Genomic DNA, 20,352 nt, shown 5'->3' on the forward strand with positions numbered 1-20,352 from the left:
AGGCATTTTCTGTGACATTGGTATCAGATAGAGCTGCAAGACTTCAATGCCACAGGCAGCTGGCACTCATACAGGTTTCAAGTATAACCACAAACCACAGCTTCATCCTGAAGAGGCTTTGAACCTTGAATAAAAAAGCAGTATTGATAACTGCTTCTGAATAACAAGTGCTCTCTGGCAAACATAAAATCCCTTGGGTGTGCTATGAAATCCCTAAAACGGTTTTAGGCAGGTGTGAAGCTAAGAAAATAGCAAAAGACGCAAGTCTTGAAGAGATATTTAGATCAAGCATCTACAACAAAGATCTGATACTTGCCATCAGTTCATTAATGGTAATTTCTCTTATTTCATAAAAAACAATGAGCACAGTCATAGATTATATTTATAGCATCACTGGGACCTAGACCATTGCACATTGGAACTCCTGTTAATATCAACTCAGAACTGTGATGTCCTTTACCATAAATAGATTAAATAACTGCAAAGCCATGACTCTGGCCTTCTATGAAGCAGCTTTGCCTGAATGTGTGTTACCTAGAAAAGCTAAACTGAACTTTATCCAGCTAAAGGCTTCGAGTGGACATTACAGTTGACTTTGTGGCTCTCCTGCTTGTCTAGAAAACTCTGAATGGCACCACAATAAACTTCTTTGTTTCAGGATATGAGCCAACAAGGTCTCCCAGGTCTCCTGGCACTGGCTTGTTTGAAGCAAACACTGCCAAAACAAAAGGCAAGAGCCTTTTTTGTAAGACCTAAATATTTGTGTATGTGCAAAAGCCCCTTGTGTCCACAATATATTATTGTTTCTGTTGTGTGTTGTTTAAAGCATGTATTTTCTCGCTAATAAAATTTGTTCTAGAAATAAAGCTTGAATGATTGTGACTTTGACCTGTTTTTGTACGCTGGCTTGCACAAAAGTATCCCTGTCGCTGCAGGTGTAGGTGTTAAAGCAGGTTAATGTTTAAACTTACAGCATTATCTGATGCCATTGTCCGTGCTCACATGACAATTTAAAGCAAATTTTCCACTACAAACGCAACCTTCATTTTTAAATTTAGGCCGACATCTGTACTAATGAGAAAAAAAGAGGAAAAGAGAGGGGGATGGCTAGATTCAGCACCTGGCTCCTCTCTTCTGTTCAACTGTCTTTGTAAGTGGTTTTGTGTGTGTGTGTGTGTGTGTGTGTGTGTGCATGTTTGTGTGAAGCAGGATTTGTCAGTTGAATTGCGTGGGCTTGGGTAATAAAGGGCCTACTGTCTCAGTGTTGACAGGTGCGCTTGGAATCACACACACAATCACACACACACACACACAGACACACACACACACACACACATGCACGTGCACAATGACTACAGATAAAATCAGCATGAGACACCAAGACTGAATGGATAATCTCAAGCCTTCACAAGTTAGTCATCTTATCATCCATCTCCATGTAAAAACCATAGCAGGCGTTGAGGGTATCTGAGGTTCCTCCTTAATAGATGAACTATTAGGGCTGACAATAACAGGGTAAGGTGCAACAAAACAGAAAATGTTTGTGCATTCATGTCAGCAGTAAACAATGTCCTACAGTTGTATATTGGCCCCTGAGCGTGTAATGTCATCTCCTGTCAAAAGCTCCAAATATGGTCAAATAGTTCTCTACTGTCTGAATTTGAAGGCAAATGCTTTTGTTGCCTATCACGAGTGTGAGTCTGACAGGAAATAGAGTACAGCACTTTGCAGGATGTCAGATCAACTGCTAAGTGACTGAATCACAATTATGGTATCCCACAGGCACCCACCAAAGGATAATATCTGGAAGCAAATTTTCTTTAATCCATCATGCCTAGACATAGTATTTTGCGACAAATATCACATGCTGTGAAAGCAGGGTTCTGTCTGCAACTGTGTGTTTTCTGTGAACTGTGCAAATACACCGCACTGTAAGGGGAAGCACACACCTTCCTAGAGTGAGAAACTGCCCGACATATCAACAATTATGCATTGTGTGGTGAGAAACATGTTGGTATTACTGCATTTATAAGGCCCAACACTGGCAACTAAAACACACTTAACCACATGCAAGACTTTGCCCTTGAGTAATGCGTATTTTTGCCAAAATATAATTATTTTTCTGAATCTGAACGTAGACCTTGAAGCTGCAGTTTTCAGAGATTTGGAAAAGGCAAATACAGAATACAGAATGTCCCTTTATTTAATCTAATTTCTTTGTCGAGCTGCATATGGCTCATTTGTTCAGCCCGTCCTTGCCATGCTTTCTCTGTTTTCTAAACCATGAATAGGACAACAATTATCTAGCTATTTACTCCACAGTCCCTTTGCCTTGCTCCCTGCCACTGTGGGCCGCTTCCCTGGGGGAGAGTCAGCAGCAGCTCGGTGGACGGACCTTCTGTTGGCAGCTGTGGCAGCGTGGATTTTGCCAGCACAAAGTGTCACAAGGGGCTGATGGCCAGCGGCAGCGTTGGGTCTGACCTATGTAACGGCAGCAGCAGAAAGTTTTCTGAGGCAGTAGGGAATCTAGGCTGCCCATTCTCTCGAAGCTGAGTTTGCCCTTGGTAGATTAGGGTTTTTCTGCGGCAGCTGACCATGGTTCCATCTGCAGGGCTTCTTCTCTCCACCCTGCAAGGTGGTCTGTAGGATAAACATACAGCTATTTGAAATTGTAGCCAACATTAGCGACATAAATGTGAATACGCAGCTGCAGGTGTGATCCTTTGGCTCAGCATAAGAGGATAGTAACATTTTCTCTCCAGCTCTAAAACACTTAACCGAGAGTGATTTATCTCATTCACTGTCAGACTAAATTTTAGACTCTCTTCCAGAGTATCTTGTAGACTCTTTTTAATGTCCCCCTTTTAGGGGTTGTTGCCAATGCTGGAATAGCAACTTCCTCTGCAGGATTCTCTACATTGTATCAGGCTTTACCATCAGAAAGTAAGTGCACACGCGTCTGCATTTGAAGAACATCCAATAGGAACACCTCTTTCTGAAATGGCTAAAGTCTCCCTTCAGGAGATACATTTTTTAAAGCCTGAAAACAGAGCCAATAGGAGCTGTGTGTTTTCTGTGTAGTTTTCTCTTTTCGACTACCTGAATTGCAATACACTCAAAGTTTATTTTGGGATTTTTGCCCAATGATGTCAAAATTAAACTGGCTAAGCCAAATTCCAGAATCAAAATATCTCAAACTTATTCAAGGACATTTTCAAACATGTATGCCTTTATATAATGGAAGATGCTCACAGGAGCCCTTTCTTGTTAAATTCATCAACAATAGTCAGAGCCTTTCTGGGTCTCAGGGCTAGACCCTCTATAGTTTAAATGACTTTACAGCACGGTCATAAAGGCAAAAGGACAGCCTTCCCTATGAAAGCAACTGTTTTACAGGGGTTTAAATCAGCTCTGCACCTGTCACGAGTTCAGCCATTCATCCACAGAGTTTTGTGTTTAAGCTCATTTTGCACAAATTAGAAGCAACGATTCACAACAATCTAAAGCTAATGCAGTTGTTTTATCTTTTTTTTTGCAGTGGGTGTCTGTGGGTCCTATTTCTGGTCCTCAGAGAGTCAGTGCAAGGTTGCTGTAGTATGCATGAACACAGACCTGATTGCATGCAGGAGGTGAATTAAGTTATAGACATCTGAAAGCATAAAGGACTTATTTAATAAAAACAATAGCATCCCGGGCAAAGTGCTTCTAATCTGAGTTTAAACAAGGATATACAGACGAGAAATCACATAAAAAGCTTTTGGAAAAACATTTCATTAAAATATGAAATAACAGTAGGATATTAAACACAATGTATCCTTAAAAAGAGATTTTTGAGGCTTGATGGAGTATATTTTCAGACACTAGGTGAATAAACCAACATAAAGCCGCAGAACAGCTGCAACGGAGAATGTTCTGAAGGGCTGATGAATAAAAAAGAACCTTTTGGGGAAATGCTATCTATCCTAAACACAGGACTGCATCTGGTTCCTCCTTACATTTTAATTAATTAGGGCTAATAATCTGTTGATAGGATGGAAAGCTTTGGTAGGTTCCATGTGGCCCATAGACTGCCAGTTGACAGTCACTTCCCTAAAGTCTACAAAAGAGGAAGTACAGTTTACAGAGTTGTCGTTCCCCGAGGCCCCTCAGGTGTCTTTTAGTCCCAGAATATGTGCTGTTTACCAAGTTTGGCATGAGATGGGCTCAGGATATTAGAACATCTTGGAAGCAAATAAGTTTGAATCTTATTAAAGAACCATCAGTTAGAATATGTTTCGAATTACCCTTTTTTGAAATTTCTAGTAGTGGAGGTAATTTGGAGTTTGCAACTTTAAAAAAACAGCAACTATGAATAATGACTAAGATAAGAGAGAACAGGCAGATGTTTGCAGTGAAAATAAGTCTGAAAAAACAAAGCTCTGACTGTAGACTACATGCCCAGCACCAAACAGCAGACAAAGTCAATGATTATTTTGGAGCATTTCTAAATCTGAGCCTGATATTTCCTTCAGGAGTGGTTGGAGACCAAAAACTGAGCTAAAAAAAATGAATATTGGACTTATTGTTAAAAGGTATACAGAAACACATCTCCAAATGAACAATATTGTTTCTCTGCTGGGTGTGTAAATAGCAACTGTTTGATCACAACTTCACCATTTACTCAAAAGTCACATGTTTATGTTCAAGTTTTTTAGAAAATGCTTAACCTGTGTGTGAAAATGTACTTAACCTGTATTTTTAACAGATCCAAAAATACTTTATATATCCAAAAAGGTTAAGTACAAAAAAACTAGTTGCTTAAATGGAAAGATTCTGACAGCAAAATTCAATATGAAAAACTAAATTTGAACATCAGGGCTACTATGTATAAGCAATCAAGTCTGTATCAATCCGACTTCAGTTATGTAACCCAACAGGGTGAGCAACAGGAAATCCTGTACACTTTAATTTTCATTACCAAGGAGAGCCATTACTATGGTGTTGCGACATCTGGTATTGTTCTCACCTCGTGAGTGTGTGTGTGTCATCAAGGCAAAATGTGGTCCTGGTGATACAAATTGTAGCAGGAACTACCACAGAAGCAGTTTTGCCAGGTGTTTATATATCAGTCTTTATGCCACTGACTGACAAAACCTTACAGATGCATCACTGCGATCACATTAAAAGTTCAAAGATGGGTGCAGTCTGAGTAAGGGTACCAAAAGTACCTGGCTGACATTCGCTTTAATTCATAAATCCCATTGCAAGATGGGCTCTTTTTGAAACTGAAAAAGAAAAATTAAAAAAACAAACCCTTGTGGAAACTCTAACAGAGAAATTCAAACCTTATGAATTGGATGGTTTTTAAAGTCAAAAAGCTGTACATTTAAATGTGAACATTAAATAATAAGTAGTAGTTAAATTTAGATTTTTTGCATTGAGATGCAAATAAAATTTAAATTATTAAGGCCTTATTTGTCCTTCATAGCCATTATGTTTGTCAGTGGTTTGGTATAGACCTTTGTTTTTGCTTTATAGCAGAATGCAAATGTTACCATGAACAGTAACCCTACAGTTTATAGTAGCGCCACCTGAAAAGCAAGAGACTTCCTTACATTTACATCATTTCGGACAGCTCGTTGTACATACATTTGTTCTGAATTCTGTTTAAGGACTTCAGTTCTGCATCTGGTATGAGAAAAAATATACCAAAAGGTGCTGAAATTTCTCTATGAATAGTTTTTGGAGCTACTGGTAACAAAAGATTTTAAATGAGGATGTGGTATGAGAGGCAGGTGGTCTGAGCTACCTTTGAGCTCCTTTTCTTCCTCTCCACCTCCCTTATCCTCTCTCCCTAACCCTCATTCCTCTCAGTCTAGCACCTTTTATCCTTCCTCTCTTTATCTTTTACCTTCTACAGGCCTATCCTTGCTTTTCTTTAAAACTCTCCAATTTTAAGAACTAAATCTGAAAACAATTGTCTGGGTAGTTAAGAAGGATTTGTGCCAGACACACATGAAACACACTACTCACTGATGTGTTGGTATCAACATGATTATCTCTCATCTCTGTTATTCTCTATAGTCTCTTTGTCTGGAATACAGACAAGAAACCTGAAGGCTATATGGGAATATGGGAAACACACACACACACACACACACACACACCAAAGCACATACACACAGGCCTTCCTTTATGCATTATTAAAACATTGTTAAACCAACAGCATACACAAGCCATAAACCACACACATGGGTCCTCATCTGCCAGGCTTTGTCACCATGGTGACAACTGTGTGTCCTGCTGGAGACCAGCTGGTGGACCCTGACTGCGATGCTGTGATGGGGAGTGACGTGTGTATGAGAAAGAGAGACACAACAAAGAAAGAACACGGCGTGCAGCATGGAGAATTATTCATTAACCTGCCTGCTTATATGCTCGGACACACACCTGAGAGCCATGAGGGAAAGCACAGCAGGCATTAGCATATTGATCCTTGCATTGATTGCCAGTTGCAAATGAGTATTTATTCTCCAATTCATTTGGTGGGAGTGGTGGTGTTCACACTCCAGACAGCATCTGTTTTCACCCGTACACAGAAACGTATGGGGCGTGCAGGGACTTGTCTGGTTGTCTGGTTGGCACAAACGCAGCTATGTGTTTGTTGATTACAGACTTTCTACTACCAAAACATCCAGGCCTCCTTTCCATCATTCCACACTTACTGACTCACCCTCTCAACTGGCTTTCTTCTTGCCCACCTCTGCACTCTGCCCTCAGCTCCACCTCCATTTCACCTCGAATTTTATCGTTTGTCTGTAGAAACCATGTATTAGATGTCAAACCTTATGTCAACTTAGTTTTCAGTTCATACACAGCAGGGCCTTGCCTGGAGTGATCGTCTAACGGAAAATGCTGAACGCATGAGCTAACCCTTTGAAACCAGAGCAAAATGACTTCATTTCTTTAAAAAAAAAAAGGGCAATGAGCAACTTAAGAAATTACCCAAAAATAAAAAAATAAAAAAATGATAAAAAATTGATAAGTAAGCCTACAAGAAAAAAAACTGAAAAAAACCCAAAAAGACAAAACAAATCAATTTTTTTTTAAAAAGCTATAATGATATTAATAATTCTTAATATCTATTTTTGTGTAACAGAGTTTTAATTAGATAATTTCAATAATTATGAAAATTGTTTTTAGGTTCTCCCTTTTTTGGGGGGATAATTTTACACCAGTTCTCTTGCTCTTCTTTTTCTCTTGCTCTCTCAGCTATTTTCCAGGTCTTTTTCTTGTCACAGTCTTTTTTCTTGTAAAGTTTGTTATTGCCTTTATTTCCGCGCTTCTGAAAGAAATCAAACCAAATTTTCTGATGTTTCAAAGGGTTAAATGCTTGTGGAAGGTTTCTGATCGCAGCAGAAGAAAACTGATGAGCTGGGTTTCAGAGGGTTGAGGCAGCAGTACTGAACCTATAGAGACTTATTACAGTCTCCATGGCAGCTGCTCCGTTTCTGATGGTTACCACTGATCCCCCCAGTTGAGGGAAATGAAAGTCAACACATAATTACTACTTTTAAAAAGCACCTTAGCCTTTATCAGACACTGCATAGCAGAGAGTTAACAGTGAATAAGGTGGGATAGAGGGATCATGTGATGGGTGGGCCGATTCTTTTCAGGATCCGTTCCTTTGAACTGATACATAGAAATTTATTGAACCTTTGAATTTTGATACTTTTTGCAAATATTATGTCTCTGGCAGCAGGCACTGCCCACTCAACTGTATAAAAAATGGACTTTGCTATTGTGACATCACACATTTGTTAATGAACTGCCGTTTCGAAGTCTGAAATTCGGGTTCCTCACCATTTTGGTTTTCTGGATCTAGAAGATGACAGGGTGGAGCTGCGGGTGAGCGAGGGGTGGATCTTACTCATAAGTCTATTTTCCACTGTACAGAAACCCAGCTAACACCTGCTAACACCTGGATTTTTAATGCAATGGGAATGTGTAAGATTGGCAACACTATTTATGTCCTCATAATGAGTGTAGAGCAAATTATGAAGTCATTTTTAAAACTTGTGTGTCACAAGTTGTCCAGTTTTGAAAGCAATGAAATAAAGTGGTGGCAATTTTAAGGTTAACTTGTAAGCAAGGAGAACACTAACATTGTAAAAATATGCATTTTTTGGTTTAACTGATCGTGGCCTATAAATGACATCATTAGAAATAGTAATGACCCTTTTTTCTGAAAAGAAATTAAGAAGAAATATAAAGATGATGTTGTTAATAGGTCAAAATAACTGCATGGGTCTATGACTAAACAGAAGTACAAATATATCACGAACTCTAGGTCAATAAATGACTTTTTTATTGGTCTAATGACAGTTTTTAACAGTTTTGGTTAAATTTATGACCACTGCAAATATGACATTATTACTAGGTCAAAAATAACCACATATGGCTGAATGTTAATAAAACAACAAAATGTTTTAACATAACCCATTGCTTGGGGTTTGAATGATGACCCAGTGTTTTTTAAAGGTACTGGGTAAACTTTACTCAGCACTGCCAGTTTGGACACCATGATTGACCAAAATGGGTTAAAATGGACTTAGTACTTCAGTTGCAGAGAAATAAAAGTAAAGCAGACATGCACACAGAAGTTTGTCAAAAAGAAATAAAAAATGCAAAATGACCAACAAATGTAATGAAAGGGAAATGCAACTTAAATATAGTGTTAGAATCTTCTTTATTTACATAAATGTAACTTTACATTTAACTTTACTGAACTATAACTATACTAAGACTTTATTGTACAACCCACCAGAAAGCAGCAGTGGAAACACAGATCAAATATCATGTCATTTCAAACAGGACCCATCGATTAGAAAATTCACTGTAGTTGTACTGGAGCGCCCTCTGAAGGCTTTTCCCCGTCAATGACAGAGCGGGGAGAACAAGTAGATGAAAAGTCATTTAGGAAGGAACGATGAAGTAGCACTTTACCGATACGCCTTAACATACCCACTGTTTACAGCAGAGGTGACACACTCTTGCTATAACTGGATCTACACCTTCATTACATAAAAGGGGAATGTTTAAAAGATAGTAATCACAGTTAGGTGGAGCAGAGAATGTGGAAGTTTATCTCCTTGTGCATCAACGGTCACTGCTCCTCCATTCTGGGCCAGATCACTGAACAGGAGACAAAAACGCGGTGGTCCTCTAGCTTTCGTCAGCCTGGAGCATTTTCTCGATCTCTTGATCCCATTGGTCGTCTTTGTTGTCAGACTCAGACACCACCTCGTACTCCTGAAGCTCCTGCTGCAGCTCCTTCTCCCAGTCTGCGGACTCATCTGAGTGTACGAGGAAGATAACGAGCAAGGCAATTATTTATTCCACAAAAAATAAAACTCAGTGTAATCATCAAATCAACATCATCAATCAACATCTACAGTGCAAGGCTCGAAATATCACATGCATATTTGTGCTAAGGCACGTAAAATATGAGCTGTGCTCGTAATTCCCAGCTCTACATGCATCCATCTATCTATCTATTGTTCTGGAAAAAAATCACCAACAGTTACACATATGCTACCATAAGTGAACAAGTACTAATATAATTATTTTTTTAAAAAAAAGAAGTTTTCATTGTAGATTTGCTGAGAAGCTGCTCAGAATTTTTACTGTGCATTATGTAATTTCTGTTGGACCCAGCTGTGGCTGTGGTTGAAGTGCAGATAAAGAAGGACAAATACAACAAATGTTGCATATTAAAAAATGGTGCAGGTAAAAAAAAACAGTGCATGGGATTTTTAAAGTTACATGCTCTGGAACAATGTCTAGAGAAGAAAAGTATTTCAAGCCCTGAATTAGCTGATTAAGTACAGAAATGTGAGTACCTCAGAAACATGTATCTAAAGAATCAGCAGGAAGTGTTGTAAAACTAACCATCAGGAGAGGGGGTGCTCTCCTTCTTATCCAGGACCAGCTGCTCCATCTCTTTCCTCAGGTCCTCCTGGTTAATGGCCGTCGAGTCAAAAGCGTCGCTCACAAACTCAGACACTCCGGGACTTGTCGACATCTCCTCCTCCTCTTCATGTGGTGGCTGAGAGTCACACATACAACACAGAAAAAGAAATTTGACTGTACTACTCTCTTAAGTTTTTAAATGATTGTTAAAATATCAATAAGTGCATACACACCCATCTTCATTTTAGCACTCTTACCTTCTGTATGTCGCTGATGGAAACTGGAGGAGTTTTTGGTCTGACATTGTCTACGAAGAACAGAGCGCTATTAGTGACTCACAGATTTCCTTTAAAACCACAGCCCTGTTTGAGGTGATGTGCAGATGAGTGTCATTAACAACAATGAAAAGCTGAGTAATAATAAAGAGGTGGATAGTGAGAACTTAAGGCTTCTGACAACATACACAAATGAGCTCCACCCGCAGAGCTCACACCACAACTTCAACTCTAAATTCTTTTGCCTTCAGCTGTCTAACCAGATCTCTGCTCTCCAAAAAACTCTCCCCACAGTAAACGAAGCAGAAATCCATGAGCTGCTCTGGATACAAAACAAATGCATACAAAGCAGATTACTCTCTCTCACCACATGTTCTGTGGTAGAACATCATTATTTAAAAACTGCGTGAACGAGGATAGAGAATATACTCTCCTTCAGACTTTAGACGGAGGTCTTTAAATCCATGTCTGCCGCCATTTCTTAGTGGGTTTTTTGAACTTCTCGGTCAAACTAACTACTTTTGGGACTCGAGAGTGGCTCTTTTTTTAACCCGATTTGAACAGTTGGCACACCCGTAAATGCACAAAGCTTAAGCATTTTTGGAGCACTTCTCCATGCAGAAATCACTTCCTGCCCTCCATCAGCAGTTCTTTGCGGTGACATGACATCATGTGCACACAACCTTTTGATCTTTTAGGTGGCTAAAATACATTTTGCTGCTGACCCCTATCCACGGCAGTACATAGGTTAGTTACTGTCTTTGTACTCCTGCATGCTTCTCTAAACTGGGAGGAAAGCCAACCACCATGTACTGTATGTTATCCACTGACAATGGTATGTAATTCATTCAACCCTTTTTAGATGCATGTATAGTTCTGCAAGAAGCACATATAAGTCTGGCAGTGGCTCTGGTTACTGTGAACAACAGGTGAAATGGCCTCGTGGATGAAAGTCTGACCGGTTAAGACGACGTCCTCAGGTGAAACACTGGCCCCTCTGTCCTCTCCGTCCTTCTGCTGCTGATGGGCTGCCAACGCTGTTAGCTGAGCTGACTGCTTGATCAGAGACACCCGGTAGAAATAATTCCTCCAGAAAACCTCCTCCTTTACACTGTCAAACACAAATGCAACAATTTCATAATGCTAATTTCATGGGTAACCATAACCTGTTAACACCCTTGTAGAAACAGGCATAAACACAAAAGACTACTAACTGTTTAGGAACCAGGTCAAAGCGCATGCGGTTGAGGAGCTGGTCCTCCTCCAGCATCACTGCAGCCAGAGGATACATCTGCTCCATGTCGAAGTTAAACTGAACACCAGCAGGAGGGTCTCGCAAGAAATTCCTCTTGTCCTAAAATCAGCAGCCAGAGAGCTCAGTTTGTACAAAACAGGCAAAATATTCCAGAGATAGAGAAAGACGTGTCACATTTATGTACTGTATTCTCTTACTGCTGACAGAGCGAGGATCTGTTGCTGGATTGTCTCCTCCTCATTGTAGCCGACCCAGGGAGGCACTGCTGCGTCTGGACAAACATCAGCAGCAGCACACACACACACACACACACACACACACACACACACACACACACCTTGCTGTGGCACAAAGTTTATAAGACAATATACACATGCACGCAGCTGGATCTGTCGTTATAATAGCAGCTTCTTGGCCGTTATATAAAGTCTTGTTTCCAACATTTTTATGTGCATTAGTCTCCATTTGCATTATTGTTAATATTGGAACTTCTCAGTTTTTGAGTCCCAGTAAAGCACTTTGAGTGGTAGTGACCTGTATATCATGTGATCTACGCATAACGTTTGATTTACTCATTGTATCTTTAGAAAATGACAGGAACAACAGGTGCTACTCTGTGCTGTATTTTTAACGGTCATCTTTACTATTTGCTCAGTGTCTCTTTAGAAATCTGTAAGGTAATATGGATGCAGAAGCTGGTGCCAGCTTGAATAAACATTGGTTTATTGACACAATCTGGGAGGACTTTAAGTAGTTATAAAAAAATAAAATCCCCTTTAAGCTAATAAACCTGCATTATTACATTCTGTTGGATTTAGCTTTTCCACTAGAGAAGAAGTGACCACATTACTGATACTTTTCCAGTGTTTCAACGCCTAGAAATCCTCAGAAGCATTTCCCTCAACAAACCATGATGTCCAAACTATTCAGTGGAAAGTAGTTTATCCTGCAAAGCAAGAGGTCTTTCACAGACTAAAAAAGCATTGAAGATAGGGCTGATTAATAAACAACAACAACAACAACAACACCAGCAAAACTACAGAAATCATAATATGGTCAAGCGCAATATCCAAATCCAGGGAGCTGCATCTATTGATACACGTCACAGCATACCACACTTGGACATAAAGCTTTGCTGTGTGACAAAGATGCCCTAGCCTACAAATTGTATTCTCCAGATGTAAGGGAACATGACTGTTTGGACCACACCCCAGCAAATATCACATGACCATCATTTTCATGGTTTCTACGTTGCCTCAGTGTGCCTGGGTCAAACACTGAATGTAATGAGGAATGACTAATGTGATCACAACGTTTGAGGTGATTTGTAGCGTTTGTTATATGGTTTTGTTTGGTTCAGTGTTGTTTTGTATTTGTGTGAAACAGGAGATGCTTCGGGACACAAGACACTTTTTTAAAGCCACTTAAATTGTTAAATTTTAGCATTATCTGTCAAAATAATCACAAAATGATTTTTTGTGCATATAGTTTAGCCCAAAATTGAGAGATTACTTAAGTAATTGTTATTTTTTAATGTCAAGAATATTCTTTATTCAGTTTTACCTGATTTTTTTGCCTTCTTCTCCTGGACGAACTTCTCCTGCTCCTTTTGGAAGTCTCCAAGGAAAGTCTGCAAATACAAAAGTGCACACATTGATTAACACTAAGCAGAGGACTTTAAAACCGTTTGCAGATGCACAGCAAGTTGTACCCTGTGACAATACAAAAAAAGTGACAATGCCTGCACACCTTGTCTATGATGCCGTCGATCTTCCCCTCTTCCACAGACTTCTTGATGGTCTGAGCTGTCTCCACCATGGACTCAGATATCTTCTTGGTGGCACTGGATGCAAAACTAAAGATGTAGTCTTCAGAAGGAGTAGGAGGATGACAAGAGGGTTGACAACAGCATTATATTATGGGACTGCTGCTAAAACATTAGTACAACACCTGACATAAATGAGAAGGCAGCTCCTCCTGCTGTCACATGTCCTCATGGTGTCAATTGACAACAAACATAAAACTTAGAGTGAAAATGTAGTTACATTATGGAAAAAAACATTTTAACAAGAACTAAAACCGTCCCTTTTAACGGGTAATTGATTTGTTAACTCAAGCAGACAGGCTAATCACACGATAGTTATGGCAGCTAATTCCTCGAGCTACTACGAAGCTATTTTGCTAATAAACTAGCTTGACGGCTAATAAAGTTATATCTCCAAAACAGCGACAATTATGTTAAATTAAAGGCAGTTTTTCTCACCACCGAGTCCTTTTCCGGGCTCGAAGTTTTCTTGGATCTCTGGTCCTTCATCCTGCTCAGCTGGCTGCTGTTTGTTTACCTCGTTTTGTGCCTCCACCACCTTCTCTTCCTGCTCCACACTCAGCTCTTCTTTGTCCTCCGACGTATTCGTGTGCGGCTGGTTCTCCAGACCCAACCACGTCCCTAAACCTTTAAACATGTTGCTTGGAACAAAATTACCGTTTAGCTAAAATGTGAGAAAAACAACGATCTGAGCAGAGTGTGATTCTTGACTTTATTCAACCAGGAAATACATCGCCTGGTTTTCTTCTTCTCTGTTTGTTTCTGTGAAATTCAAGTTCCGTGCTGCTGCCACCCAGCGGTGAAAAGGTGGCATAATGCCTTCAAGTGTTCTCAGGGTGCAACGCCGAGTGTAGATTTACAGCTCTCATAAATGCGATATTTTAAGGGACTGTTCTTTATTATTTATATTTATTTATCAGAGGAGGGAGTGACTGGGGTGTGACTTTTTTTTTTACCCTTCCAAAACTACGTTTTTTCCCTTGAACCTCCCTGAGTGACTTGGGAAAATGCATGACCCTCCCTCCACCATGAATTGTTGTTAGATTTTAAAAATGTATCCGCTGATGTTTGAAAGTTAAAAGTTGAAGATGAAATCATAAAGTCAAAAAAGCCCTTGTTTTTCACTATTGTCGTGCATGCCGGTTAGTTAGTGCAAACAGTTTATTTCTGCGAAATTTTAAATGAGTAATATAAAATACAATAATTCTGATGAAATATCATAATTTTGAGCTAAGATTTATGCTACGAGGGTCTTATGTTTTTTTTCTCTTTTTTTTCCTGATGAAAGCTTCTCATATAATGAGTTCAAGGACCAATACAAATTTGAGAAAAAATTATTTCTGTTTTTTACAGTGTCTGGCTATGTCAAACAGTATGATTTTGATTATAAAAATTGTAAGTAAAATAAATTAATTACAAAATACAACCAAGTTATATGCCCCTCTCCTAAGCCAAAATAGAAATAAAATTTAAAAAAACATGAGACTCTCCTCAGTGTTTAGAAAAAAAATTAACCACCCCCTCCCCTTTCATAGAAGACAAACAGTCCCTAACAAAAAAACACTGCAGCTAATAAAGTTTGCTGCCTTCAGCTCCTGTGTCCCTACTTTGGTGATACTGTAAGAAATGTATACATTGTGGCAATTTTATTACAGAATTTTTCAGTATGGCAAAGCCACGTTTATGTTTAAATGTAAGAAATTGAGAAAAATAAGAAAATGTAAGGTAGTATAACACATCAAGTTATATTTTCATACGGGACATAATAGGAACTAACGATGCAGCTCTATTTGTTACAGTAGTTGCGGCACTTCACCAGCAGGTGGCGGTAGTGAGCCCAAAACAGGTTCACATCTTGGCAATAAGAAGGCGAGCAGGAAGACAGACCGGCGGACTGTCAGTGACAAGCAGAGGTGAGTTTGTCGTTGATCACAATTTCACTTAATGTAATGTATTTAATGTCTCTTAAACAGGGGTACAATGTAGTGCAGTAACCGCTATAATCGCTGCAGGACTCCACTGAGACTAAATTGTTGGATCAGAGTTCTAATAGAGGATTAGCCGGGCTGCTAACCGTTTTCTTGTAAGGAGACGTGGATTGACCAGACCTCATATAAAAAATTGCAATTTAATAAGTAATAAGTGTAAACTCAGCGTTTATAGAATAAAAAAAAAGTTAAAAATGTCTCAAAATTGATGAAGATTTCATGGCACAATCGGCTTATAAGAAATATCGATTTATTGAGATATAGCGGTCGGTTGGTACACTTTATTGTGGTCAGTCATGGTTTGTGCTGATAAAAGATAAGCTGGCTGAGTAACACAGAACAGCTACAAGTAGATAATCGTAACCGTGATGTCACGGCTAGAGCCAGCAAACATACGGAAAACGACTTAATCAAACGACAACATTTTTTATTACAGCAATTACAGCAATGCTTTGTGCAATTATTCAACTGAGCAGTATTTTTCCAGTAACTTAATTTATTCTTACCAGCACGACTCATATTGTATATGTTTCTTATTCATATTTCTACATATTTTACACTGTTAACAGCTGCTTCCTCACTCCAGGTCTTGTTGTATATTTTTTTTATATGAAACAATGCTTTTTTTTCAGGTGAAAAATGAAGAAGACTCTGATGGTGTTTGATTTTGACCACACTGTGGTCGATGACAACAGTGACACTTGGGTTTTTAGGTAAGGAATACATTGACTGAATCAATTAATTAGTAAAGTCTTGAATACATTCAATTACAAAATGCAAGTTGGCTATATGTATTCTGTATTTTCAATTTTGTTCTTTGTATTTGCATCTCTTCTTCTGTTTCATGTAAGCATCTTTTGTATTGTGTATTCTTTATTTTGTATTTGTTTTCTTTTTGCATTTCATGTAAGGTGTCTTTGAGTTCTTACTCCCTATCTATTATTATTAATATTATTATAATTATTATTATAATAATAATAATAATAATAATAATAATAATAATAATAATAATAATAATGACAATTGTTATAATAATAATAATACCTTTTTTTATTGCTGAAAAATGTTTTAAAGGTCTATAGGAGTGCTCTAAAAAGAGTGTCAGGATCATCACTTTACACTATTTATTCAAAGTCTGTCCATCCAGGAGTCCAGCAGGAAAAATAACAAAATGCCTGGTCTTTGTTGTTGTTTTTTTTTACTGTGGGTCTTTTTTGGGTTCCTCTCCTCCCAGATGCCTTCCAGATCAGACTCTTCCTGACTCTGTAAAGAACACCTACACCAAAGGCCACTGGACTGAGTTCATGAGCAGAGTGATGAAATACATAGGTGAGAGTTTATGATCCCGTCTGTGGGCCTCTCAGTAATTTGCACATTCATTGAGCTGATCTAAATATTTGTACACTAACATTTTATTGCTACCTCAACTTGCCTATTCTTCTCTTTTTTTTTTCAAAATCTGTCCATCCAGGAGACCAGCAGGTCAGCCCTGACAGGGTCCGCAGCGTGCTGGAGACCATTCCCTTCACACCTGGAATGACAGACCTGCTGACGTTCATATCAGAGCACAAAAACACCACCGACTGCATCGTCATCTCTGACGCCAACACCATGTTCATAGGGTGGATCCTCCACGCCTCTGGATTGCAAGCAGCTGTCGATCAGGTTTTCAGCAACCCGGCTGAGGTCAATGACCTCGGGTACATGGAGTTGCAGCACCACCACTCTCACGACTGCAAACGATGCGCCGCCAACCTCTGTAAGAGAAAAGTCCTGGAGCAGTACCTCTCAGAGCAGTCTGACAGAGGTGTGGAGTACGAGCGGGTATTTTACGCGGGGGACGGTGGGAACGATCTCTGCCCTGCTTTATGTCTGAGAGGGCATGATGTTGTGATGCCCAGGAGGGGGTACGCTCTTGAGAAGCTGCTGGCTAAACTCCAAAACCAGCAGAATAATGCTTCTCTCAGAGCTAAAGTCATTGTCTGGGACAGTGGCACTGACATCCTCGAGGAACTGAAAGCAAGTATACAGTTGTAGCCAGGGCCATGAATTAACAACACTTGATCAACCTCTGAAAATTGCACGGATGGAAAATATTGATTGTTCTTTCAAGGGGACATGCTGCTCCTTGCAGATGTTTAAATTTTTAAATTATAGTATTTATAATTTCTTTAAGTACAATTTTGCTGGGAAAATAATTTTAATTTTAGGTACAAATCCTTGAAAATTGGTGATTTGTCTGCAGAAAATTTGACCTTTTCGTTTGAAAACAGTACACTCAAACAAGGTTGGACTCAGAGGCATCAGTGCTCAGTTAAGATACAAATAAAATTCAAAAACAGTGTTTACATTGAAGGGATCAAGGTTTACAGAAAAGGCCCTGCTGGTGACTGGCAAAGCAGTTTACCTTATAATGATCACTGCTGCTGTCAAAGTAATCTCTTATTAATAGCATCTGCCAGCCACATTGAAATGCAATATTTTAATCACCCCACAAGTTATGACTTAATGTCTTTGCAATATGTTTAGAAATAAGAGTTTATAATGCATGAAGCATTTGCAGAGCACTTCAGCTTAAAAAAAAAAAAAAAAAAAAAAAAAAATCCCACTATAAAACAAACACATACGTTTTATGACTTTACCAGGGCTCAAGGTTGTTTTTGAGGGGCAAATGGGGCAGAAATCTACTTGCCCAAAGTACATTTTTACTTGCCCCTGCATTTTTGTAAATGTATTAGAGTTTGTAGTCATGAAATTAGGGGAAATGAACATGCCTTTGAAAAAAAAAAAAAACTATCGATCTTACTGTCAAACTCTCAAGCTCATGAACTTAATGCTGCCTTCAAATGCTCCTCTGAAATGTTGTACTTCCTAATTGTGCATTTGAAATTCCAACACACACGCATTCAAGTGCTCTGGTCAAAAAAAAAGCAGCAAACATGGACGCTAGACGTAAAAAAAACCCTTTTTTTTTGTGGCTGATGTTTTACCAAAAAGCAAGAAGCACAGAGCTCCTTTGTGCTCAGCGGCAGAACAAAGCACATAGTTTGCTTGCTTGCTACAGCTAATAGATGCATAAAATGTGCAGTTACTGAAGGAAATGATAGCTACTGGGAACAAAATATATCATTTTTTACCTTCAATTGTTGACGCTGTTTCCATGCCTTTCGGCATTTCTTCTGCCCTGAAACGTCACGCAAACATCACAACTCGGCAACTCGGGTATCACTGAAATTTGACATATAATGACAACGTTGGAGGGCCGTTCATGCCCTCGTAACTCGTAAATACAATAATTCTGAGGAACAGGTTAAAGCAGCATCAGCCCTTTTTACACAGAAATCGCACTATAGAGCTGCTACAAAGTCCCGTCTTTATGCCTCTGCATTTTTACACAGAACCAAACGATGGCTGCATCGTGCCGCTCCAGTGTGTGATTTTAAATTGCATCAGAAGAAGTGTGACAGGCGTCATGTTTAACACAATGGCATCTGCCTCTGGTGCTGCTGTTTTCAAATAGAACTCGTGAGCTCGCAGTTACGACATGAGAAGCCGTGTACACGACATGTTTGGCGTTCAAGTGGTTAAGTCGTGAGAGCATTGCTGCTAGAAACAACATCGTGGATGCTAGTTTTAGTGTCTAGGGGCCACTGAGACCAAGGATTTAGCAAGCTAGTGAGTGAGTCACGTAATGCAGGTAATGCAAAGTCATAGTGGCATAGAAAAAAGACGTGGCTGTGGGGAATGTCAACATTTTCTTAAGACATGAAATAATGAGTAACAACTCTACAACTAAAATTACAAAGTATTAACTTACCATCCACCATATAAATTAGTGTACACTTTTCCTGAAAAGTCGTCGGCTAACACTACAACACAACATGCTTTTAAAAGAAATCAAGCCAGTTTGCTCAGGTTCCAAGGGGTTAACTTTACTTAGCTGTATGCTATTCAAAGTCAGTGTTAGGGGGATATATCGGCAAAATTTAAATATATAACAAGTATATTTCCTGAAGTGCATAATCCCCTGAAAATAAGAAGTTTCTATAGTTGCCCAAAATACAAAAAAACAAACACTGGCTCTAGAAGGGGGCATTCACTTTTTCCACATTAGCCACTGTAGTGAAAAGCTTCTCTGCGCCATGAGCTTTGGAAAAACACAGATTTTTTGAAAAGCAGTTATTCAGTGCTTTTACTTAAATCTCCTGGTTTGTTTCTTTTAGAGATGAAGGGACCTCCGTGGATAATTTGGCTTCCAGTAAAAACCTCTTGAACAATGAACACTGCAGAAATTCTAACCGGGAGAGGTTTTAGCCGGTTGCAATCTGCAACCCGTATTGCAAGATGCCACTATATCCCCCCAAATCTGACACACTGGCATTTCCATTGCAGCAGTCTTTGATTTTAAGAGTAGGAGAAAACACACAAACTAAGCAATTTACTTGTAGTAGGATTTTTTTGGGTATATATTTTGCTTTTTATACAGTTTATCTAATACGTGCTGCTCTGCGGCTGCAAACATCTCTGCCCTTTGGTGATTTTGACTGTTTCACATTTGGTGGTTGGTGGTTTGTAGTCATACAGGTTTGGATGAACCTGATCATGTTTTCTCTAAGTTGGCTTCTTTAAGTAGCATAAACCTCAGCTAATGGTAAGCTAAATGAATGGAGGTCTGGATCTTTTTTAAAACCATCCAGGTTTACTGAGTTATACGGATAACTTTTCTGCATATCCAGAACCAGAAAAGTAGTTAGAGTACGTGTTTCCAACTTAAATGTAACTGGAAACACATGTATTACGAGATTGTGGTTGACACTGTGGAATGTTATGTGTTAATTTGTAATCTTGCTCTGATGATGCAATAAAACCAGAGACCTCTTGGATCCATTTTTTCTTTGTATACCTTTCACTGAGTGACCAGAAAACTGCACTGCAGTCAAACAGCACTCTAACAGTCCAGTACTTATGGCATTATGAAATTGTAGTGGTGTGGGATTGTGTTATATTATTTTTTGTTTTGTTTTTAAATTTTGGATTTTTACTTGACTTCATAAAAGG

At 39.1% G+C, this 20,352-nt stretch overlaps 2 protein-coding genes across 2 annotated transcripts; one reads left to right on the forward strand and one right to left on the reverse strand.

Moving 5' to 3' along the window:
- Positions 1 to 8,711: 8,711 nt before the first annotated feature.
- On the reverse strand, positions 8,712 to 14,047 carry LOC121941529 (synapse-associated protein 1-like). The gene is made up of 9 exons (XM_042484343.1): positions 13,745 to 14,047; positions 13,231 to 13,349; positions 13,045 to 13,111; positions 11,679 to 11,752; positions 11,441 to 11,580; positions 11,186 to 11,337; positions 10,209 to 10,258; positions 9,931 to 10,087; positions 8,712 to 9,335 (listed from the first exon to the last, which is right to left on the reverse strand). The coding sequence occupies exons 1-9, from the start codon at positions 13,941 to 13,943 to the stop codon at positions 9,205 to 9,207; spliced, it is 1,089 nt and encodes a 362-aa protein (XP_042340277.1). The 5' UTR covers positions 13,944 to 14,047; the 3' UTR covers positions 8,712 to 9,204.
- A 1,113-nt stretch (positions 14,048 to 15,160) lies between these two features.
- phospho2 (phosphatase, orphan 2) lies at positions 15,161 to 17,651 on the forward strand. The gene is made up of 4 exons (XM_042484354.1): positions 15,161 to 15,219; positions 15,927 to 16,007; positions 16,529 to 16,623; positions 16,766 to 17,651. The coding sequence occupies exons 2-4, from the start codon at positions 15,934 to 15,936 to the stop codon at positions 17,329 to 17,331; spliced, it is 735 nt and encodes a 244-aa protein (XP_042340288.1). The 5' UTR covers positions 15,161 to 15,219; positions 15,927 to 15,933; the 3' UTR covers positions 17,332 to 17,651.
- Positions 17,652 to 20,352: the final 2,701 nt, after the last annotated feature.

The sequence above is a fragment of the Plectropomus leopardus genome, chromosome 1, assembly GCF_008729295.1.
Source record: "Plectropomus leopardus isolate mb chromosome 1, YSFRI_Pleo_2.0, whole genome shotgun sequence".
Classification (NCBI taxonomy): domain Eukaryota; kingdom Metazoa; phylum Chordata; class Actinopteri; order Perciformes; family Serranidae; genus Plectropomus; species Plectropomus leopardus.